General features: G+C 38.4%; 1 protein-coding gene across 3 annotated transcripts in view; it reads right to left on the reverse strand.

The window, feature by feature from the left end:
- The window catches only part of LOC135071614 (adhesion G-protein coupled receptor G2-like), a 54,193-nt gene that overhangs the window by 11,095 nt on the left and 18,185 nt on the right, over nucleotides 1-24,913 (reverse strand). The window contains exons 2-14 of one of the 3 annotated variants that reach the window (XM_063965374.1): nucleotides 19,710-19,838; nucleotides 17,715-18,506; nucleotides 17,065-17,237; nucleotides 15,666-16,327; nucleotides 13,349-13,518; nucleotides 12,363-12,638; nucleotides 12,020-12,115; nucleotides 11,451-11,700; nucleotides 10,710-10,906; nucleotides 2,418-2,484; nucleotides 1,749-1,912; nucleotides 553-570; nucleotides 295-363 (exon numbers count right to left, since the gene is read on the reverse strand). In XM_063965374.1, coding sequence (XP_063821444.1) covers nucleotides 295-363; nucleotides 553-570; nucleotides 1,749-1,912; nucleotides 2,418-2,484; nucleotides 10,710-10,906; nucleotides 11,451-11,700; nucleotides 12,020-12,115; nucleotides 12,363-12,638; nucleotides 13,349-13,518; nucleotides 15,666-16,327; nucleotides 17,065-17,237; nucleotides 17,715-18,506 — 2,934 coding nt within the window. In that variant the 5' untranslated portion in view covers nucleotides 19,710-19,838. Of the gene's footprint in view, nucleotides 1-294; nucleotides 364-552; nucleotides 571-1,748; nucleotides 1,913-2,417; nucleotides 2,485-6,943; nucleotides 8,824-10,709; nucleotides 10,907-11,450; nucleotides 11,701-12,019; nucleotides 12,116-12,362; nucleotides 12,639-13,348; nucleotides 13,519-15,665; nucleotides 16,328-17,064; nucleotides 17,238-17,714; nucleotides 18,507-19,709; nucleotides 19,839-24,913 lie in introns of those variants that run through there. The other 2 variants (XM_063965375.1, XM_063965376.1) reach the window with 2 other exon arrangements.

Genomic DNA, 24,913 nt, shown 5'->3' on the forward strand with positions numbered 1-24,913 from the left:
CTTTCACTTGCTCTACCACTGTTTCGGGACAATTAGTACCTATCATAGTGATAGGAGATATGGTACAAGAAACTCTGTAAACTTTATAGCGTGCGAGTTATGTATTTGTAAGAGTGCAAAGATAAGATGTGCAGATGAAAAATGTGCACATGGACGCGATATTCCAAAATGGCCGATAACCTATGTAATGCCACAATCGAGCGTGCAGTATGACGTTCCCAAACAGCCGTGGTTATGGTGTGCAGTAAATGGCAAAGGCTATGTGAACTTGCTTCCCATTGAACAACAACTCACCAATCTCCTCCAGAACGATGTATGGGGCTCATCATCGATAAAGCGCCTTATTTTTTTATCTTTTAAAGCCTGTTATGAAAAAAATGCTACAGAAAATGAACCCTGTCTTTACATAACAGATCTTCACTTTTTTAAAGGCTTGTTTACACTGTTATTAAATTGAATGCCTCTTAATTAAATTAGACATGTTGTATTATAGGCTTACAATTGGAATTTCACTTAAGTACCTAGTCTTAAAAAAAATACAATTTTACAAACCTTTGGGTAGACTATTAGCTGTAACAGAAAAACGATGTTTTAGTAAATCAAAGCTGACGTTTTTAAATTATTAATCTAAATCGAATTATTTGAACTAATTGTCTCCAACAAAAAACATTTAAGAAAATAAATCTCATTATTGTGATATTGTGGAACCAAAAAGTATATTAAAAAATCCTATATTGATCTCGTCAATCTGTTCCTTACCAACTTAGGTATATCAAAAAATAAATCATTGCATTTTTTTGTTTTGAACAGTTATTTTATGAAAGGAGCAAGAGAGAGTTTAGCTTAATATTAAACCCAGGCGCAGACCACCGATTTTTAGTCGGCCGATAGTTGGGTCCGATTCTAATTTGTTTGAAGAATCGATCTGTGTAATGTGCGCACGCACTACTGCAGATTAACTGCTCGACTAAACTATCGGCCGACAAAAAGTTTGCAGTCTGCGCCTAGGCTAACATTTAAAAAATTGGCCAAGTGCGTGTCGTGCCACGCGCAGTGTAGGGTTCCGTAGTTGTCTGTCGTTACCACAATATATTTCAGAAGCAAGCAATTACTTCATCTAAAGTCACTTTTCATTATTTTTTTCTAAGGAATTTTTATGAGGTACTTATTTATTTATTTTTGGGAAACATACAGTTATAATATTTAACTTAAGTGCAATAAGAAATTTGAAATTAAGTAATTAATTAAGTATGAAATTTTATAAACATGAGTCTTAAACTAACTGACTTATCTTATCCGTTATAATTTTCCTTGAAAGTTCATAAAAAGCACTATTATTATGATTTTTTCCAGATTTTTTAAGCCAACAGTTTAGTTTTTAGAGTAGGGGGACGCCCTACTCAAACAAAAATTGGCACTTTAAACTTTAATAATTTGCAAACAGATTCCTAAATGGAAAAATAATCTTAGAAACCCCTAAGCCATTTTTAAAGACCTATCCAATGATACCCCACACGATGGGGTTGAAGATGAAAAAAAAATCGTCCTTACAAATGTAGTCCCGCTCTACCCTAAAAAAAATTTTTTTTCCAAATTTCATTTTACCGTTTTGTCGGCGTGATTAATATACCATACCTCCACAAAATTACAGCTCCCTAGTGCCAATCGTTTCCAAACAGAACCTCGGACAGACAGACAGACATATCGAAACTATAAGGGTTATCAGGACTACGGAACCCTAAAAATACCTTGTACAGTCGATCGTGGACATATGTGCAGTCGGTAACATTCAGCGTTAAGGTTTGCTCAGAAGTTTCAGCGTCCACATAGCAGTCAATATTCGCAGCGCATACATTGTCCCCATAGTTAGGGAAGTATACAACAAGTCCATCTTTAACGGTCTTATTATGTGCTGAAAAGGTTTTATAGCATGTAAATTCGTGGTTACTTATCTTTTTAATCTTAATAAAACAAGATCGAAGAAATTAAAAGACCTTTATATGTAGAACCGAACCGTTGGTCGATAATTGGGCCCGATTCTAATTTGTATGAAGAATCGACCGATACCAAATCGGTGTAATTTGCGCACTTTCATACAATATCTCCATACTGATTAACAGCCCGACCGGACTCAACTACGGCCAACTAAAAGTCGGTAGTGTGCGCCCAGGCTTAAGGAAGACTACAGACTTTTTTATCGGCCGATAGTTTCGGGTTGTTGACATGAAAGTGCGGTCTTTAGATACACCGATTTGGTATGGGTCAATTCATTATAAAAATTAGAAGCCATTGAAACAATCGACTGAAAAAAGTCTGTAGACTGCGGGGATTCTAAAGGTTGCAGTTGCAAATGTTGCAATGCAATTTAAACCGGAGAATTGAAAAACTATTTATTATTGTAGAGAATCATAACTTACCAGCGTTTAGTGTTTCATTGACTGACATGACTGGTTCTGTTTCACAGCTTTCGTAATACATTTTTACCTGCCGACAATCAATCCATGCTTATGAAATGTTACTAATGATCATAATTATGCTTTATCGTTCGTTCGTTTCAGCCAAATGACGTCCACTGCTGGACAAAGGCCTCCCCCAAGGCTTTATAACTTTCTATCAAGTGTTTTTTATTAAATAGAAAAAAGACAATTTCGTGGTGTCATTTATAAAAAAAAAAACTCATAAAACTCATTTATTTTTGCAAATAGGCTTTTAAAAAGCACCTTTTTTTAGCTCTACTTAAATCCATTTTGTGAATTAATTCATACTAAAAAACCTAGAAATCGTAGCAGACGTCATAATATTAGGTGATTTTTCGACTACGAATAAATTATGCTTTGTCCTTCTCCATCTGTTTTGAGACAAATAAATACTTTCTATCTATCTACAACCACATATTACTAATAAGTTATTCTATAACGTAAGACTTTATGAAACTACTAGCTGTGCCCGCGACTTAGTACGCGTGAGTGTTTCGAACATTTTGGTTTGAGTTTAGCCTGCTATGTCCTAATGAAAAGAATATTACCACCAAATCTGTAGATGTTGAAGTATAAAAGTTAAAAAAGAAATTCATATTTAAATAGGTTCTTACCTAAAAAGGATTTGTTGCAAAATCACAACCTGTATATTTTAAATCAAAGACATCGATGTGAGTTTTATTATTGTTTTTATTTGTTCAATTAAAACTGACACCTTAAAAACAGTACATTGTATTCTTTAAACATTATATTACATTCTTTATAATATAATATAAATACATAATAAATATAAATAGTCAAATACAATATTTAAATTCCAAAATTTCTTTTTACTAATACGTCAAGCAACGGTTACATAATACAGGTTTAAAACAAGAATAAGTTAACAACAAAATTCACAAAAATAAAACCCAGACATATAAACAATATGATAAAATGGCTCGAGACTTTACATTTTACAAAATTAACATTATTTCTTGTCAGACGGAATAATCAGTGTAATGATAGGTTCAACTTCCAGTCTTTGGACAAAACACCCCTCAAACGTATTTAATGAATATTACTTCAAATGCAAATTGCAACTTATCACCTTTCCTTCCTTTCCATCATCCGAATCTCTTGGTTATTTAATAAGTAGAAATGCTATCTTTAATCATTAAATATCTGTCAAATAGCCCATAGTAGACCCCTTATTAATAAAAGTTAAACCCTAGTTGAACTCAGGCTTAAATTGTCATTAAGTATGGAAATGTCATTTTAATCCAGGGTTCATCTTAAGTGCAACTTTTTAATAATAAGGGGGTAAGTGTCCAATGACTGGAAGTTTGCATAAAGAACAGCCTCTTATGAATAAAATACATGAAATCCAAAGATTCCAAGCGAGACTGCCAATTGACACATGTAAAGGTAGAGACGACGGCACTGTGTTACGTAGGTAGTTGTGATAAATGCGATTTTCCAATAAAAATAAATATATTATGTGCTGTCGTCTGTAAATTCACATTGCAAGGGTGTTGTGACGCGTAGTGTTTCGGAATTCACATTGCAAGGGTGTTGTGACGCGTAGTGTTTCGGAATTAACATTGCAAGGGTGTTGTGACGCGTAGTGTTTCGGAATTCACATTGCAAGGGTGTCGTGACGCGTAGTGTTTCGGCGCCCACGCAGCTATCGTGTCATGGTGTATTTAAATAATACTAATTACTCTTTTAAAATGTATGCAGACATAATGTACACGCCCGCCCCGTAGCAATGTGAATATACCCCTTTATTTTATTCCGTGGCACCTTTGCACAGTCTTTTATTTTCCCTTAGAAGCGGACATCCCTGTTTTATTAATTCAATCGTTAGATATTACTATTATGTATAAAATTGATGAAGGAACTAGTAGTTGTATTTGCTTAGTTTCGAAGAAATATTCGATATTGTGATTTTATAAAAAAAAACAGTTTTAGAAGCATATTTTCTAAAAAAAATTACATTAAGGCAGAATTTTGTAAATAAATTTACATATCACTATAACGTCTACCTTTATGCAGAAATAAATGGTTATTGCTGCAGTAATTTAGGAATTATTTAATAATTTATGATTTTCAGAAAACATTTTTTTCTCCGTTACACTAGAAAATTGGCAGCTATATTTACTTTATATTGATGCATGATATAATTATCTATAATATCTGAAAATATTACTTGCCTATCCCGTGGAAGTTCGATGATACGACTAGAAAAATTTGTCAAAAGTAATATTGACTAAGGCCATCGGTCAAAACCACTATTAACTGAAATTTGCAGTCAAAAGTGGTTTTGATCGATTATGAGTTTTAACTGCAACATATATATCGATGTTTCGAAAACGATAGGATTTCCAATAAGCCGCCAGAGGGCCAACTCTATAATTATCAAACTCGACCAGACAAATTAATAATGGTAAAAGCAATGAATTTCAATAGTTATCTAACAAAGGCATTAAAACCGTATTGTTACGGACGGCATTTAAAAAACTAAAAAATATTCAGATGACAACCCTATTTACATATAAATTTTCTAAACTCATAGAAATTAAAATATCTTCGAACTTCCACGGGATAGGCAAGTAATATTTTCAGGTATTATAGATAATTATATCATGCATCAATATAAAGTAAATATAGCTGCCAATTTTCTAGTGTAACGGAGAAAAAAATGTTTTCTGAAAATCATAAATTATTAAATAATTCCTAAATTACTGCAGCAATAACCATTTATTTCTGCATAAAGGTAGACGATATAGTGATAGGTAAATTTATTTACAAAATTCTGACTTAATGTAATTTTTTTAGAAAATATGCTTCTAAAACTGTTTTTTTTATAAAATCACAAAATCGAATATTTCTTCGAAACTAAACAAATACAACTACTAGTTCCTTCATCAATTTTATACATAATAGTAATTAATATCTAACGATTGAATTAATAAAACAGGGATGTCCGCTTCTAAGCCAAAATAAAACACTGTGCTTTGCATCTCAACAAACAAATTAACTGTCAACAGATTATTTTTAAGGCTGAGTTGCACCACCTACCTTTGACCGAAAGTTTGACGGTATTCGTTGTTTTTTGTATAGAGTTTGACAGATTTTTGACGTTTGTTAAAGTTGATGTAAGATGGTGCAACCCAGCTTAAGACTAGATTTTTAATTTTATAAAAACACTTTAGTGCCCTCAAATATTTTTATACGCTTATACACCGTGTTACTTTGCATTCTTGCCATATTTACAGAGATAAAAGTAGGTAACAATACCTATTATTTAAGATAAACAAGAGACTCCCATAAAGAAAGTACACTAAGATTTTAGTAAATTTGGTTTTTCAGTACAAATTGGAATAAACCAATTTTGTCTCGCACGTTCTACAGGTGCAAGTGGAATAAACCTAGTGGGCGTGGCCTAGTTCTTAATTTTATGGCTTTGGGTACCAGCCTTTTTATCCAGTCATAATAACTATTTTAAAATACTCTTCAGTTGATTTCAGATTTTCCTTTCTATTTTACGGGCTTAGGACCGTCAAAAATACGTAATAATTAATAGGGTTTCAATTAATTTACAACATTGTACCCTATTTTTACAAATTAATAAATTAAGTATGAAATGAAATCACCTTATTCACAATTAATTATTTATTTATAAGTTCCTACTTACAAAGTTTACGTACTGCGAAGCAAGTGTTCAAAGTGTCCTCCTTTCTGATGAAGGCACAGTCTAGCACGGCGAAGCGTAGGTTTTTCGCTTTAGTTTTCGCAACACATAAACGTTTTGTATCACAGTTTCACTAAAACAATCCTTTCATGTAACGCGTTTACACTGTTTATCTCTTCTGCGCATACCAGTCGTTTCGAGTCACTCCAAAAATCCATTGGTGTCAGGTCCGAGGATCGTGGTGGCCAAGCTACTGGACCCCTCGTCCGATCCACTGTTCACCAAACGTATTATTCGCGCACTTGACGTCCTTATTGTGGGGGAGCACCATCCTGCTGGTAGTAGAGCATTTGGTGTAACGCCAAGGGTACGTCATCAAGCATTTCGTCTAAAACGTCTTGCAGACACTCCAAGCACCATTTTGATTAAATTATTCGTTGTTTGAATACACTTTAGTCATTTTTGTATTATTTATAACGTGATTTGTGTTTGATGGATTTCTCAGTTTTTTACAAGTGTCAAAAAGACATTTTAAAGACAATAGATTGCAGTAGATATTTAAAAATACAATAAAAAGTAAAAAAGTCTCCATCGCCATCGCCAACAAGTGATGTGCATGCGTTACGATAATTAGTGGTGTGTTTAACAGATTGTCGATAAAATAAAATACTCAAGATTAAAAAAATTTTTTTTCGGGCATTATTTTTTTACGGATTTGTGTTCAGTATCAGTAATATAGTAACCTCTGTAAATATGGCAAGAATGCAAAGTAACACCCTGTATAATTTTATATTAATTATATTAATATTAAATAATGTTTAAGCTGTACAAAATATGTATACAATAGTTTTAAATTATCTTAACATTTGTCTTCAGCACGTTTCTTATCTAAACAATACTACAAGGTACTGGTAAAGTTTACTATTATAACTATTCTTAATCTTTGGAAAACATAGCTACCTGGCATCCTAAATAAATACTTATACGTACAAAGTCTATAATAGGTGCACTTATCCTATATTTTATATGAACACAACAAAGGAATTTAAACGTGGATTTTAAACGACGAAAGGACTAGAAACGGCCTTGCACATAATTATCCTCCAAATAGTTTCGTTCTCGGGCAAGATACGTCATAATACCACTGTACATAGACAAAGTGTGATGTAGACAGCGGACAGATAGTGTTTTAGAATGTTCTTACGCAATATTGTCGAAATTCTGATAAAAAGCACTCGCAATACTCAGCAGCCTAGAATACCCAACAACTTCACATACATTTCCTACGTGTAGGTACATACCTAGCATCGATAGGTTGCTTGTGCAATCGAATATAACAGAATCAACAATTTTGGACCCAGTCTCTTAAAAATCTGTCTTTACATGATACATTAAAGTACTGTACACCTGGAATGACTGACCCTACTTGCGACCTATTTGGAAGCGCTCGCTGACGCCGCGGCCACCTCGAAGGCGGCTCGCTCCCGGCGGCGGTCAGGAGAAACGCGAGTCGTCCGGCGACGCCAGCGACCGCGGCTTCGACGTCTTGGCCTCGATCGACGACGCGCCCTCCGTCCCGGCGCGCCAGCCCGGACCGATGCTCCTATTCGTATAAGTGGACGACGTGACCGGAACCTTCCTCGTCTGCTTTATCTTCAACTTGTTCAACCAGAGATCTCTCGTCTTCTTATTGCCGACAACGAAGAAAACGAACAGGACGAACCCCTGATACGTGGCCGTCAGATTGAAAAAGTAAGCCATCACGACGTTGGACGCAAAAAGACCGAAAATCCACGGCAAACCGAACAGAAACACCAGGAGGCAGCTGACCGAGGCGCACCGGAGCGCCTCGTTCGAGTCGCCGTGCCTCTGGATCCTGCGGGAGGCGAACACGGAGCGCACTATCAGGACGAATAGCACCCAGTTCGTGAGCAGCATGAGCGCGATGGGCGCGTAGACGGCCAGGTAGAGCCCGAGCCCGGTGGGGTAGCAGAAGCTCTGCGCGGGCTCGGCGTCCTCCAGGCGGCCGGCGTAGGAGCGCGGCGCGGCGGCCAGCAGGATGCCCACGACGGCGCACGGCGCGCCCCACGCGAAGGCGGCGGCGCGCAGCAGCTTGTGCGACACGTCGCGCGTGAACACCAGCACCAGCCGCCGGTACGACAGCACCGCCGCCACCAGCATCCAGCAGAACGACGCCAGCACGCCGTAGTGTAACACCACGCCCACCAGCATGCACGCCACGTCGTAGCGCTCGAAGTCCACGAACACGACCGCCAGGAAGCACGCGGACACGAGCAGGATCGCCGCGCACAGCTGCAGCCAGATCTTGTTGCTGTAGTCGCGGCGCCACGAGCGGAACAGCGCGGCGGTGAGCCCGATGAGCAGCAGGCCGGCGATGGAGAAGCAGCAGCCGACCACGGAGAGGATCTCGAGCGCGCGCTCGTCGCGCTCGGAGAACACTGTGCGCGGCACGAGCACCTCCGCGAAGTGCGTGAGGTGGTCGCAGCGGCAGGTGTCCATGGCGCCGGCTCGTGTGGCGCGGATGAGCCGGCAGCCGTCGCGCGCCCAGTCGCCGCCGGAGCCGTCGGCGCGGAACTGCCAGTACGCGCACACGCGGCTCTGGTTGCGCTCCGGCGTCCCCACCAGCGGCGTCAGGTGGATGTCGATCACCTGGAAATTATTACATTTCTCAGTGAATAGGGATGTTTCCTGGGTCAAAAAGCAAGAGTTTTAATTAGTCCGTCAGTTAACTTATAAAAAAATACTCTACACGTATTTTTCACTTTTTCAAACTAATGAAAATTGAAAGAGATAAAGCGCGCCAAAGTTCATAAGAAGAGGCCTGTGATGTCAATGCGTACATAAAAGTGCCGCACGTTGTGACGTCGTGCGGAACTTCAACGCACCATAACTATGTAATTATTTGTTAGATTGACAAATAAAAATGTATGTGTCCAATATTTTTTGATATTAAACATGACGGACTAAAAAAAATTTTTTAGGAAACTAGCCTATTAATAGCGAAGAAATACGAGCTAATGTTATGGCATTCTCAGGCGAGATCATGCGCAAGCCTCCTCTTTTACAGGCGTCTTCAATGCTAAAGCGAAGCGGGCGGCAAGCCTCTGCGGTTTTATCGTTCGACATTCATAATTATTATTTTTTTTGCCATTTAGCACTCGATTAGAAGCATAAGTATGTTTTGTACAGAATCCATTTTAGAGTCGATTTTCAATTACATCACTTAAGATGGGCATTAAATTAGAAGCGACGGTAAAAATGAACTAACACTTTTGATAATCACCCGCTCCACTGCCGCTTTTAACCAAAACCGATTTATCCCAAACCGGGATTTGAATTTATAAACCAGCAGGTCAATTCCAGAATAAAAACATATCCATGACTTACATTCTTCTATCATATTTATTAAAAATGTCCACAAATTGAATAATAAAAGTTCGAAATATTATCATACATTATTTATTATTTCAATAATCTAGAAGGATATGAAATTGTTCTGCTGATTTCTAATACACCATCAAATATTAAAGTGCCCAAAGCCCTCCATTCCAAGCGGCACGTGGTATACATGTGTGCTACACTACTTGTGTTCAAATGATTAAATTAAGTGTAGATTTAAACAAAATACGCTCGTAAAAACTAAAAACGTCCAATGGGTCTCGCTCATCAAACTATGTACCTAATAGTAATATTGTCCACTACAACTTTGCTAAAGATCGCAGTGCATCTTTTACTCTCATTCGCTTGCAATCGACTTAATAATTAATTACTCTTGTTCCCACCCCTATAACTTCTGTGTAACCAGGATCTACAACTTGACCGCCAATAAAAACTCAACCAGTGAAGGTCAAGTTAGATAAGTAAGCGATCATTGGAACCACAAAGACACAGATCAGAAGAACTTAGGAGGAGTTCGAAGTTAAGGATCGCCTTCCCTCCAGTGCAGGATATGTGCAAGCGTCACAAACAAGAGCGTGCTGTGCTCTGTGCAGATAGGCAGTGTTTACCAGGCAATCGGTGTTTTGTTCAAATCAATGGTTTGGATGTTCCAGCTCCCTGCCTTCAAACATAAACCAAATCTATTGCCTGCCACTGGCTGCAAGATGCTAAGTGAAGAAGGCTAACCAAACCATAACCAAAAATTAAGAAAACCTCCAAATTAAAACTGAAAAGAGCGTTACTGCGGCGTATGTAGCTATGGAAAGGTACTATAGTTATTGTAACCCACGTTGATCAGAGCGGGTTCACCACTATAGTCCAGTGGCGTCTAGATAGACGGCTAGCCTCCTCTTAACTTGCCCAGGGCCCCAGCTTAAGTTAGAGATAGCATCATTAATACATTGAACACACCTTAAGGCTATCTTTAACTGAGTTAAAGATAGCCTTAAGGTGTGTTCAATGTATTAAAGAATGCCTTAATGACTGGAAATCTCGTTGGTAAACTACTGTGACGCGCCTCACGGGTCACGGACTCCGGCAGGTGCACCACCGCCTCTGACTCGCTGCTCACAGTCCTGGCAAACTCATGTCCTTACCTCGCCCCGCTCGAAGTGCGTGAGGTTCTCCACGTTGACGCTGAACACGCGGCTGTTGACGCTGTAGTCGGACTGGAAGGCGCGCTCGTTGCGGAACGCCACGAAGCAAATGCGGCGCGCCTCGCGGGTCACGGACTCTGGCAGGTACACCACCGCCTCTGACTCACTACTCAGCAACTCTGAGCTGGTTAATTCACCTGAAAGCAGACGGAATTTTGTCTATAACAGACTATTGACTATCTTGTAAGATAGTATTAGATTCTTTGAGAGAGCTGAATGCGATCCTAACAGAGTTTGTACGGTTGAGACAAGCTAGATAATCATGAACTTCGATGACACTTTTTCATTGTGGTTATAACTAATTACAACTGTTAACTCATCATAGGCTACTTACCTATAAGTCGCTTATCATGGTTCTCTATTTTACTTAAGCGCTTTTTCTAATAATCGTTTTTTAAACATTACCTATCTATCTACCTACCCGATAAGACCGACTTTGTGTTCTATTCGCTTTAGTTAGTTTGTGTGAAAGACGCAAAAATTAACCTTCTAGAAAGTCAAATGTTGCGTTGGTGAAACCAGTTCCTTTAGCGACCCGGACGCCTCTGACGGGATTGTCCGGCGTGGCGTCCGTCATCATCAGCGCCACGTTGTCCCGCACCTTGACCGCGCGCTTCTCTATCCAGGATCGTGGTTGAAGTCAGTTTTTACGTAAGAAAAGTGTAATTACTATAGGCTCACCTTCTAGAAAGTCAAATGTTGCGTTGGTGAAGACGTCAGTTCCTCTAGCGTCTGTCGTGGCAAGTACCCGGACGCCTCGGACGGGGTTGTCCGGGGTGGCGTCCGCCATCATCAGCGCCACGTTGTTCCGCACCTTGATCGCGCGCGCTTCCCCGTCCAGGATTGCGGTCGAAGCCAGCTGGTCCAGCAAATGGAGTAGGTCGCTGGGAATCTCTAGTTCTCCGTCATCTACGTCTAAGATTTCGTTAACCTGCAATGAGTATTAGCATTAAATTAAGTAGGCTACCTAACCCCAGTTTAGTTCTCAACTGACACACATCATCATTTTCAGGTCATTTATCCCTTGACGAGCACGACCCTCTCTTAATTTGTATTATCAAAAGCTAATAACGGGCTTAAAATCGAGTTTCTGGAACCATTCTCCTACAGTCATTTGTCCGTTATTGTACTGTTTACCAACACAATTTTCTGTCGGCAAATGTTTCGCTAAATCTTACAAACAATCGAGCTTAATTCCAGTATGTATTCGATTAATTGAAGTTATTTTTTTTATCAAAGATCGAACGTACCTGGTCAAAAGGCCTCTCAAGACTTTCCAGGGTCACTGTACCATTCAGGAGAAGATTTTCTAGTTCTGTAATAACCTCGTTCAGCTGCTCTTGAGGCTGAAAAGTATTTAAAATCAATAGATTGATATGTGACTATTAAGTATACCAAGTTTTGAGAGATAACACATGGTACAAACATGTTTTTTATGTTAGGATGACACCTCAGTTAGAAACATTTAAGGACTAGAAAATAAATAATTAGAATATCGTGTTTCATGCAAACAACAAGCGAATTAGTCATGCCTTAATTGAAGGTAAGTCTTAGAAGATGAAGATGAAGTTAGTGGTCACAGCATGCACTTACAGGCCTCTGCGTGGTGGAGGGCAGCTCAGGCGATTCAGTGGTTTCCTCAGAGAGTTCAGTAGTTGAGTACGGAGTGTTCACTGTGCTGACTTCTGTGGGGTCATTCGTGGATAAGTGTTCTGTGGAGACGCTCCAGGATGTGTCCGGGTTAGTGATGTTCACGGTCGTCTCCGTGAAAGTGGAATTGTTCGGTTCGGTTGTAGTGACGTTCACTGGCGGTGTCGGCGGCGGCCTGATCTCGGAGGATTCACTGGAACTGGAGCTACTCTCTCTGTGCTAGAAGTATAAGTGGTTTTCGGTCTACAATAAAGCAGCATGATATGCGCCTGTTAGTTTAAATAGCATTAGTGGCTTTTGATTAAAGTGCTGGGTACATTCATGTAGGCTCGATTGGTGCGATTCCTTGCGCATGTAGTCAAAATACTTAGTTTTGTTAAATTTTCACGTCATGCAAATGAATGCGTAATTTTACTAGTTTTTAGATAAATACATACCTACATATTTCTTAATGATGTCTGGGGTCTGCGTGGGCAGGCCTCCTACTAGGTGGACCGACGATCTGGTAAAGGTCGCGGGAAGAGCCTGGATGCGGGCAGCGCAGGACCGTTCATTATGGAAAACCTTGGGGGAGGCGTTTGTCCAGCAGTGGACGTCATTTGGCTGAAACGACGATGTCTGCCGAGGCATTTTGTAAGGCCTCACGAGGGAGAAGGATAAAGAAGGTCATCAGTATAGATCAGTCTTTCTCAAAGTGGGCGATAACGCCCCCTTGTGGGCGCTGCAGGCTTAAAGGGGGGCGGTAAGAGACCCAGAAAAAAATCGGGACGTTGTGTAGAGGCTTGGGAGGCGTCATTTACTAGGAGGTCTCTTAGACACCGACTGAGCACTCGACTCTCGACTACAAATAGGGGCGCTAAAAAGGAATTATTCTTAAAGTGGGCAGTAGACAAAATAAGTTTGGGAACCGCTGGTATAGATAGACCTACCTTATTAGGCAGGGGTATAGCGGTAGGCATCGGCGGTATAAGGGCGAATTCGGCGACCAGCTCTGTGGTCGTCGGGGTGCAGTCGGGTTGAGCCGTCTCCAGCCACTGCACACCCTCGTTGAAGTCCCCCACACACGTGAACACGCTGCAACCAGGTGTCTCTGATTCTCCTGCAACGATATTAAAACCAGCTGATAAATGTTCACCTGAAGTGGTGGATAACACCGGTCAACAAAAACAACAAATTACAAATTGAAAATATTTGCTTTTTAAGAAGTTATAGGGATTTGAATTCTCATAGTAGAATGTCTACACTGAAAAAAATGTTTGGTTACTGCTTACACAACAAAAGTGAACTAAGTGTTAACTATAACCAAAGTAAGTCTAGCTCACTACAAAATTATTTGTTTAATTTACACAACATTTTGTCTCTCATAACCAAAGTGTTCGGTGGTCACTTTTGTTGTGTAAGCAGTAACCAAACATTTTTTTCAGTGTATAAAGATGCACGTCACTTTCTCATTGGGATACATTTATAAAAGCAAATTCAGAACAATTTTTTGTTGTTATTCTTATTTCTAGGTATTAAAGCAATAAAAATAAGCTATGCATAACCCGTGCGCAAAAATACTGTATACAGTTGTAATCGGTCAAATCAATATTAAGGGACGTCGTGTACCTACAAATTTCCTAAAAATAGATTTGAAAGGCACAACTTTTACATATTATTCATTAATGTAAACACTTATTCAATACCTACCTATATCATATACGAAAAACACTTATGGATAGAAAATCAACCAAGATAATTTGATAGTACAATAATTTATTTAAAGCCTTAATTATTTGAAGATCCAATACGATGACCGAGGTTTTAACAGTCATCTGTGACGGCACCTCTTAATACAAGTGCACTTTAACGAACACGAGTGTAGGCAAATATTAAAACTGAACACAAGTATCGCAAAACATTGTCTTCACCTTTGCGAACGCGTAAATTATAATAGAGCCTTAAATTGTTTAAAACTCGTGATTTTTAAATGTCAGTGCCCAATAACAGTTAACTTTTTACTACTTAACGTTTCGATAAACTCGGATTAACTTACTTAGATAACTGCTCCATAAATGTAATAACTGTAATAACTTTTTGTGCTGTCTTTATTATCAGTACAGGACTTATTAATGAGTTTGATTGAATCCCACGTTTGAAATAATAAATTACTCTTTTGTCTAGATTTTAGAGCAGTGGTTCTTAACCGGTGGTCCGCGGACCACTGGTGGTCCCTGGAGGCATTCCAAGTGATCCACGAAGACATCGTAATAAACAAGTGACGTGACGTGATGAGTCGAGTCAACACAACGTAAACGGCGCACAGTGGGCGAGAAATCGACCTCCCCTTTCATAGGATTTGGAAAAAAATATAAGTGGTCCCTGACAAGACAGAAATTTGGTAAAATGGTCCCTCGTGACTTAAAGGTTAAGAACCACTGTTTTAGAGGATCATTGGAAGAAACGAGCAGTGTCTCGCCTTTGACCCATGAACCGGCACTCGGGACTAAATGAGATAATTATAATTGTGTGACTCACCACTTGTGGCTACTTTTATGAGTGTAAAACTTCGCTAATGAACATTTAACAGTTCTCAAATAATAAGCCAAAAAAATCACAACTTCTTTGACCCATTACCTATCCTACTATCCCAACTAATATTATAAATGCGAAAGTAACTCTGTCTGTCTGTCTGTCTGTCTGTCTGTTACGCTTTCCCGCTTAAACCTCGCAACCGATTTTGATGAAATTTGGCATAGAGATAGTTTGAGTCCCGGGAAAGAACATAGGATAGTTTTTATCCCGGTTTTTGAAACAGGGACGCGCGCGATAAAGTTTTTCTGTGACAGACAAAATTCCACGCGGGTGAAGCCGCGGGCGGAAAGCTAGTAATATTATAAATGCGAAAGTTTTAATGTCTGGATGTTTGTTGCTCTTTCACGCAAAAACTACTGAACGGATTTTGATGAAACTTTACAGTATTATTGTTTTAACCCAAAATAACATATAGGCTATAATTTATGAAGATCTGTGACAAACTAAATTTCACGCGGGTGAAGCCGCGGGCAAAAGCTAGTATCCTTATAATAACTACAGGGTGACTTTGAAATCGTTGGCATCCTTTTAATATAAGACTCTAAATAATGACAAAAAATCTCATCGGATTTGTCTCATATTTAGGGAATGCACTATGTATCATGAGTAGAGTCTTATTTTAAAAGGATGCCAACGATTTCAAAGTCACCTTGTATAGCAACACCAACTTACCAAGTTTTCGGCTGGGCAGAGACTCGAAACCCTTGCAGACGTACGCAGGCCTCATGAAGACCACATCCAAATAATTGAAGCCATCCCCAGTATACCCGAGGGATATCCTCGTGCCCGGAGGCAGCGGCTTCATCTCAGGGTCCAGCTCGATGTGAAGCAACACCGTCCTCAAGTCTAAATGTAATCTCTTTATTCTCGAATCGCGTATCACCTCCGCTTCAGATATTCCCCACACATCTTTCTCTCCCATGAATGATCGCAGCATTCCCTCGGTGATGTTTTCGGAATCGCCGAACACTTCAATGTACCGGGTCCGGTTGAAGATGAACTGTTTGATCTTCTCCTTCCAAGATCGGTGCAGTGAGTCAATATACTTGACGTTGTAGTCGCTGCTGAGACGGATCTTGGTGGCGTAGAGGTTGAGGGTGTCTTCTTGGCGCTTCACGAACAATGTCTTGTTGGACGCTGACACAAAGTAGTTCTTGTAGTCTCGCTGCATGCACCAGTAGTAGCCGTCGTACGTCGGATCTAGGTGAAACTTGTAGTCATCATCGTCCTTCTCAATTTTCACTTGCGAAGCGTAATACTTCATGGAATCCGTGAAACAGCGGATTTCGTTTTTCTTTATGGGTCTGTCAACTGTTAATACTAAATCGTTGTCCCTGAAAACAAAAATGTCTGCTGTAATAGCGCATACTTGGGCCACTTAATTTATTATCTTAGCTGGGGAACCATATAATTAGGTATATTTTAGTTCTAAGTTACCCACAGGCCTGAAATACACTACTAGTAAATAATTCATATTTTTACATAATTAATTCTACACTAAAAACTATTTAATAAATATCCCTAATTAAATTAATTATTGTTATCACAAATAATAATTAACATTTAATAATAAAGCACTATTTTAGAATCTTTATCCTGTATACACTTTGAGTCTAATAAACATAATGAATTAATAGATTTATTAAAGGAAAAACAATTGAAATGACAGATATACTACAGTGACAGATATATAAATACTAAATAATCAAATTCATATTTACTTATTATTACTTTTCGTGTGTATTTACGGTAAATAATTATTGATTTTTGTCTGTATATCAAAATTGTTTGTTTCCCTAATATAAATAAATAAATTGTCATTTCACATAAAAATTACGTTGGTCTAATTATTTTATCAACAATATCATTATAGACTTGCCTAGTAGAGCGACCGTTATCCAGTAGAGGGGTCAGATATCTCAGGATATGCCGACATTATTCATTGAAATGAAATGAACTTACCTTAATTACCTTACTTTAAGTAACAAAGTCATTCATCGTTATATGAACGAAATTCATCATCAACGCTTAACTACTTGATTTTAATACCTGGGTAAATGTTAAGACTTACTTTTCAACACTAAGTTCCAACTTGATGTGCTCTAGCTTAACCGGTCTCTCGCAAACTACTTTGTAGAATATAAAAGAACTGTTGACCAGTTGCCATGTCTCGTTGGCGATCGCAACATAACGTCCATCTGGGCTCGAGGAAACTCTATCAAAATGCCATTCGGATTCTGGAACCTAAAAATATTTACGATTAGGCTGGATTGCGGCAATAACCGTAAGTTTTGCAACTCTGAACCTGTTGTCATGAAATCTAATATAAGACAAGTACTTGAGTCTCTCTAAATAAGGTAACAAATTCCTTAATTTTAAAAACTTTATGCCAATCGTTAAGGAATGAGGGCTATCGTTTTAGCGCTCACCAGTTAGCGCCACTGTAGAGTAAGGCAAGGTCCTGTCATTTGCTAGTAGCGAAGACAGTGGCACCAACTGGTGAGCGCTAAAGTGGTACGAGGACTATCGCATTTGCACTCATCAAGATGGCGCCACTGTAGAGTAAGGTCCTGTCAATCGCCAGGGGTGCCAACTGTTAAGTATAAAAACGATAGCCCTCATTGATATAGTGCTCGCGCTTTTCATTGGTGCCATTCTCATATCCATTTATTACTTTTACAATCAGAACTATAAAGTTAGAATTATCTCACATCAACTTACCCTAGAAGTATCAAATTCCGAATCAAGCCTCAGCAATTGATTGTCAGGAGTCATAGTAAAACCCAGCGGGAATGGGTACATAGAGCGTGACTCCGCTATATTCAGAACCGGACTATTCAGGAGCCTCCAGCCTCCATTGATCACGGTGCCTCCCCTCTTGAAGCACATGTCCTTCGCTTGGGCGAACGTCGCGCGCAGCCCGCCGCCGCCGGCACCACTCACTACCGTCAAACACGTCGACGCCGGACTAAAGAACCGCGTGGAGTTATCAAACCCTTTACAATCTTTCCTAATTCTCTCATCGCTGTCTGGATATGGCTTCACAAAACAATATCTATAATGCCTCTCGTCCGCGTTACATTCCACCGCTGTAAAGTTACTCACTGGGTCTATCACCACGCATAACTCCACGTCAATTCCCAGCGACGCGTCGTATTTCACATCATACGTGTTGTAAAAAGGTCTTCCGGTGGAATCTGTGTACGACCAATCCACGAATGGTCCTCCCGGATAAGTAGATTTGAAGTCTGTCCATATAACATGATTCGTTTTGGTTAAGTTCAGACTGTGGTACAGTTCAGTCGTGAATATGTTGCCGGCGCAGTCTTTGAATTTGTCTGTGAATAGTTCAGGGGTGTTTTTGAGGCGGTAGCAGACGGGTTTTCTGTCTGTTGTGTAAGCGAGGTCGAATCCGATGGGGCATAGGTGGGTCTTCGGTTTCTTCGCCGCGGCGTGCTGGGCCAGCGCCAGAAGCAGGGCCGCGCTGGCGAGGAGCCCCCGCGGCAGTCGCATCTGCAACAGGAAGGCTCGTGTGATGAGTTCCGCTATCATATCTGACAGATACGGCCGCCAATCAAGCACTTACAAACGCAATTATCGCTACACGGACTTTATCGTGCTGATTGAACTACGGCAACCTTTTGTTTTGCTATGTCATAGTAGAATCAAATGTTTTGTAGTCCGCAATAAACAACATTTTAACTTTGTTAGTCCCAGTCCATAGGGAATTCGTATATTTTCGTAAATAAAGTTAGTAGTTGGTACTGAGTCACCGAGGTCAGTGCTAGTGGTCATTTAAATGTGCAGATTACGTTTTAGGGAAACACTAACAAAGTACAATGACATGTTATCAGGCTTATCGTTTTATTTGTTGCTAATTTGTGTATTGTATTATTTCAATTAGGAATATCCAATACTATTATTAATAGAGGGGTACTAAATAGTATTTTGGTTGCCATAAAAGTGCATTACGATTACTAATCTAATACTATACTATGGTCTCATTCGTATTACGCATGACACAAAGCGAATCTGGCAGAGGATGCCTTCATTGCAATAAGTTCACCTTGTACAGTTCTATGGCATTAAAGCCTAAATAAATAAATAAACCTCTTAGCTTCATAGCCAGACCCTAGCAAAGCATTTAGGTAGAGCACACAGCTATAAGATGACAAATACTTGAAGGTGGCCAATATAATTATGGCCATTGCATTATGACGTACTCCAAACGGGCAAGTTAGTAGGTACATAAAATTCTTGTGTCACAGTGTTTGCAACAAAACTTCTCTGAAACGGCTTGATCGATTCTTATGAAATTTTCTGGACTATTTTTCATACCCATAGTTGATGAGGGTTTTTCATTATATAAAATTTCTTTCGACAATTACCAAACCAAAACTCTATTTTGAGGTCAGAGATTGTACTACGAGTAATTACTCAATCGACTAGACTAAATAACGGATATGCTCACTTTAACAGTCGTAGATGCTTATAATATACCTACAAATAAATTATCCTTGTCCCACTTACGGTTTGCCCCCACCGTGATTCAAACCCGTAACAACTGGCTTTGTAGCCATACGCGAATCACCAGGTAGGTGGCCGTCAGTATAATTCCCATGATAAAAATATTACGTCTTAATAACCATTTATTTCCGTAAATATATCCCGGAACGAAATTAACACCCTGTATGAATTGTAAAATGAGTTTTTTACCTTCGCGGTCAAGCGTGGTCGTCCGTTCCGCTGTCACCGCACATCGTTATCCGGCCTTGCTTCCCGGAGATAAAGCTGAAACTAGCTTGGCCGCCCGTTTTCTCACAGATTAAAGTTCCGCTGGTAGGTCTGAAACAAAAAGTTTATTGTTTACTCGACTCGTCGAATACTGTTACCGTGACATCACAATAGTGTAAACAGAATCAGTAGGCAACAGTCTGCTTAAAATCGTGTAGGTATGTATTATATTTCCTCGTAACCATTCAGTTATCTTCTTGACACACGAAAATGTAAACATAACAGAACATCCGAAGTTTAACTCTTAATAGAACGACTCATAGTAACAATTTATGGTCAATATTAAGTACATTTTATAAGCTTATCAAACGCGACTCTCTATAGACTTTTTATGCCACCAGTTCGTGAACTAAAAGGTACTAAAAATATAACTTTACAGAAAATTGAAAGCTATCAAGATTTTCAGGGCTAGATAAAAACAACAGCTTTTTTTAAATTATCGGTTAATGACATCATTAACGACATAACATCTAAATAAAATGGATGGCCCTACTGACACTTTTTTCTTTTGCACCTGTACCGTAATTCGCTCTGGGAACCAGGTATTTAAGCCATAAAAAGATGCCGCCGTATTCGGGTATTACAATAAATTATAATTAGAATTTAATTTTACGCCATTTTTAGCATCGGATCGGTAAGTACCTAGCTCCAACATTACGTGCTGCTTGCGTAAATACTTATATTTTGTGCATGTAAGCTTGTATTATTTATGTAATTTAACAATTCATTGGTGTTCTTGATAAAATTACATTTTTTATTAAAATTAAAATAATTTTATATTATTTTGGAAAACGCAAACTAAATAACGTTAATTTTAGTTGACCATATTAAAGCAATTAATTAAATGTAGGTAAATAGTATAGTAAAGCGCATGATCAAAATTGTGACATTGAATGCATTATTTACATTATTCACTATAGTACACACCATGTTAAGTGATAGTGTCTAAGTAAAATATTAAAAAAAAACAATTTAGGTATTCTTACTCGAGTTTCCAAGTAAAATACCACTTAGCTTTTTCTTGAAATCGATTTAAAGATATTTTTATAAGGCGAAGGTTAATTTTAATGTTTTAGTTCGAATGCAGTTTTAATGTAACCTGTATTAAGGACAATGCAATCACTGCATTCCTCGGTTAATAATGAGTGCGTCGCAAGGTCCTATCGTAAAAAACATAAGCCTCCTTTTGGCGCAGTCGGGTAAAAAAACCAAGCGGTTGAGGGTAAATGTGACAATATTTTTGTACAACTTTTAATCGTCTAATAAATGAATATTTGTATTTTTTATAAGTTTGTTTTTATTTGTTATCAATCGATAAGTAGGTGTCTGTTACGATAATATTTTTATTGTGTAAAAAAACCCTAGCTAATGATAGTAAGTAATAATAATAAAATTATGTAGGTAACACGTTTATTGCAATAAAAATGCTCCTCTTATAGCATAAAAACACACTCATTATCTACCTACATATTATATTAATAGAGATGGAAACATACATATATCCGTGTGCCTAATTGTTACATGCTATAATCAAAATCATACTAAGAACTACCTATTTAAATAACTGACTATTTAAATAAATCAACTTTATGTGCCAAACTCTAATAGAACATTTTCAATGACGTTAGATATTGTCTTATACCTAAACCCTTTTAAACCTAAAATAACTTAACGTGATGCTGTATCAAATACTCTACCTCAAATTCAAATAATTTATTTGCATTTACATCATCATCATTTCAGCCAGTCATTGCTTGATAAGTTTATCATTGACGAAATGTAGTATAAATACGAATTACAGGACTAAAAGTCCAGTCAATAAGTAAAGCATTATAGATGGAAATCCATGGAACACAATTTCTGACTTCGGGACTTTATTTAGACTAGTTAGGAGGTGAAACTTGACTATAGTATAGTGACTCTAGTAAAACTTGACTATCTCACTTGTAGCTAATTGAATAAACTTTTTTTGGTTCATAAGTCATGTCACTAAGACGCATAGTTTCCGAGGATTAAGCGAAAAACCGAAAAGTGGTACCTTTAAACCCCCCTCTCCCCGCCGGCTCAAGGGCTAAGGGCGGGGACTTTTGCTATGTTAACCTCCTAACTAGTCTAAATAAAGTCCCGAGGTCAGAAATTGTGTTCCACGGATTTCTCTCTACACCGTCGTTAAGGCATTCATTAAGTAGAATCATAGCAACAATAAGCACTATTAACTTGGATTAATATCACTGCCTGCAGGTTACATGTCATCTCAATTAAAACAAATAGCCACAATTTTGTACGCTGATGGAACTAGCGTGATTCTCAGCAATTAATGTAGGAAGTGATCGGTCTACGTCACGTAAAAACCTGCTATTATTTATGTTGTTAGACGTTATTAAGTTCATTCATTGATTTGACGCTGGCATCTTTACAGAAATGTTAAGCGGATGTCTCATTATCATTTCAAACTGGGCATATAAAGGTCTATTCATGGGTGATCAAAGGACACCAAAGTGTCACCTGGATTCCACTATCATCACCTGGATTTGATCGCCCAGGTGATCAAAATGGACTTCAGGCAACACTATGGAGTACCTACTTTGATCACTCATGGATAAAATCACCTAGGTAATAAGGTGGATAAAGTGGACTTCTTATCTATGGGTGATCAAATCACACCAAAGTGTCACCTGGATTCCACTATCATCACCTGGATTTGATCGCCCAGGTGATCAAAATGGACTTCAGGCAACACTTTGGAGTACCTACTTTGATCACCCATGGATAAAATCACCTAGGTGATAAGGTGGATAAAGTGGACTTCTTATCTATGGGTGATCAAAGGACACCAAAGTGTCATCTGGGATCCACTTTGATCACCTGGGTGATCAAATCCAAGTGATCAAAGTGGAAGACGATGGACGGTCGTTGCCAAATGTCATCGTAAAGTATAAAGGTAGAGACAGAAAATAACAAGACATGGTAAAGGCTTCTAAGAGGTCTTTGATACAATCTTGTGGGACTCTATTTGGCTATTGCACAATTCATTTAGTAATAATATTTATCGTTAAAGAAACTTTATAATGGGCATTCGTAGTTATCGGGTCAAATCTTTATCGTAATGTAGATAGCGCTCAGCTTTCCCCGGTTAAACTGAGGAGGCTATCGCTGCTTTCCGAAGTAGTCAGTGTTCAATGAAAAAGGCAAACATTATCTTTCGGGATCGGGATATAATGCTGCTAGATGCTTTCCTTAACTTTGAACTCCTCCTATATTCTTCTGATTCATTTCGTTGCAGGTCAAATGACAGTTTCAAAACTTTCCCTCTTGACAAACTTGACCTTCGCAGGTTGGGTTTTTATTTGCGGTCAAGCTGTAGATCCTGGCTACACAGGAGTTGCAGCGGTGGGAATTGTCCCGTTTAGGTGCGTTCGTCCGTTACGTCGACCCAGCCATCAGAGAGTACCTATCTTCGCCTAAAATTTTATTTTATTTTTATTTTCACCAACTTATACTATATCTTCACAGGTCAATAAATAAATGTAACTTGCCATCAATTTAATACCAACATATTTACGATATGTTCGTGTAGAGTCAAACAACAATATAAATAGCAAAAGATTGTGCAGGTGGCAATCAAAAGTCGGTCGTTTATCAATATCTTTGTTGGACGTGTTTTATCTGTTTGCTTTTAGCACACCTTGCAGATTGCGACGGTGACGTCACGAATACAACGAGTCTTCTTTGTACATGTGCACTTAGGATTAGGTTATAGGTTTCAGACTGCTTTAGAATAACGAATCGGAAAGTGTCAAGGAATCAGGAATTCCCAAAATAATAGTATCCTAGTAAGAATTTTGCTTCTACCTTTAAAATCCGGGAAAATATTAATATTTCATAAAATTATTTCTTTTTTTGTTAATCAGTTAACATGTCGTTTGATGTGCTTAATTAAATGTTTCGTACTAAATACATCTAGGTACGAGTATGTATCTACTTAATTTATTTAACGAGGCCCGTCCCTAGCTCTGATTAAAGATAACAGTAGTTCAAGGTGACTAAACTTCGCCTCGGATCGTCTAAATGTGTCATTTTTCAGTAATTTGCACATATCAGCTAATTTTGAGTCAGCACGACTATTATTAAAGACGAAATTTTCGCAGAATTCGTAAGTTTTCGAGGATATTGGAGCCAGATAAATGAGATACGAATGGCTTATACAAATACAATTTTAAGATAATTAATCCGTGGGAAATATAATCCAATTTAGGCCCGATTCGACCAATCTTTTATCCGAGAATAACTCCAGGTATAATGGAAAATCCTTGTCAAAACTGATGATTTATTCTGAGATTAATATTTACTCTTGTTTGGTCGAATCCACCCTTAGTAGGTAGTAGAACCGACATTTAGGCTTTACCTGAAATTTAATAAAATGTAGCATTGGATGACCTGCCTGATGGACGGACGATATCATTATTTTTCCGAGCATTGCTGGAAGGTCTGGTTCAGCAGTTAACATCAATAGGCTGGGGTGATGATGAGTTTCATTGCAATGAATGAATCATCGATAACAACCGTGGAAAAGTCGGAAAACGTGCTGATAATATTACCGAAAACTTATCTAACACTTTCAATATGATAGGCACATTCGTGTAAACCTTTAATGACCATGATTTTCCCTGAATGGTGGGTGGAAGGGGAGTACTGCTAAATAAAACATTTTTTTATCTTGATATGCAATCATACATTATGCTGATCATTAATGACTGTTTTCCTTTATATTTCAAAGGTTACTATTTTGAACAAAACTTCTATTCTATCAAAAACAGTTGTACCCGTGACTTTGTACGCGTGAAAATTGGAATTTTTTTCCCATTTTTTACAACATTTTGCGTTGATGCTCAGCTCCTTTTGGTCGTAGTGTGCTTGTAGTTGATGGTAGCAGTATGTTTCCATTAAGTTTTGTGCATTACAAATTAACTTAAAAATCTTTAAAAAAAAATCTCAAAGAACGTTCAGTTTTGTTTGAAAGAGTAACAAATTCTCATCCATGCTCACAAACTGTCACGTTTATATTAGCAGGATTACTCATACTCATAATATACTCAAGTAAATTCTAAAATTATATGAAAGTTTGC

This window comes from Ostrinia nubilalis, chromosome 5 (genome assembly GCF_963855985.1).
Source record: "Ostrinia nubilalis chromosome 5, ilOstNubi1.1, whole genome shotgun sequence".
Lineage (NCBI taxonomy): Eukaryota > Metazoa > Arthropoda > Insecta > Lepidoptera > Crambidae > Ostrinia > Ostrinia nubilalis.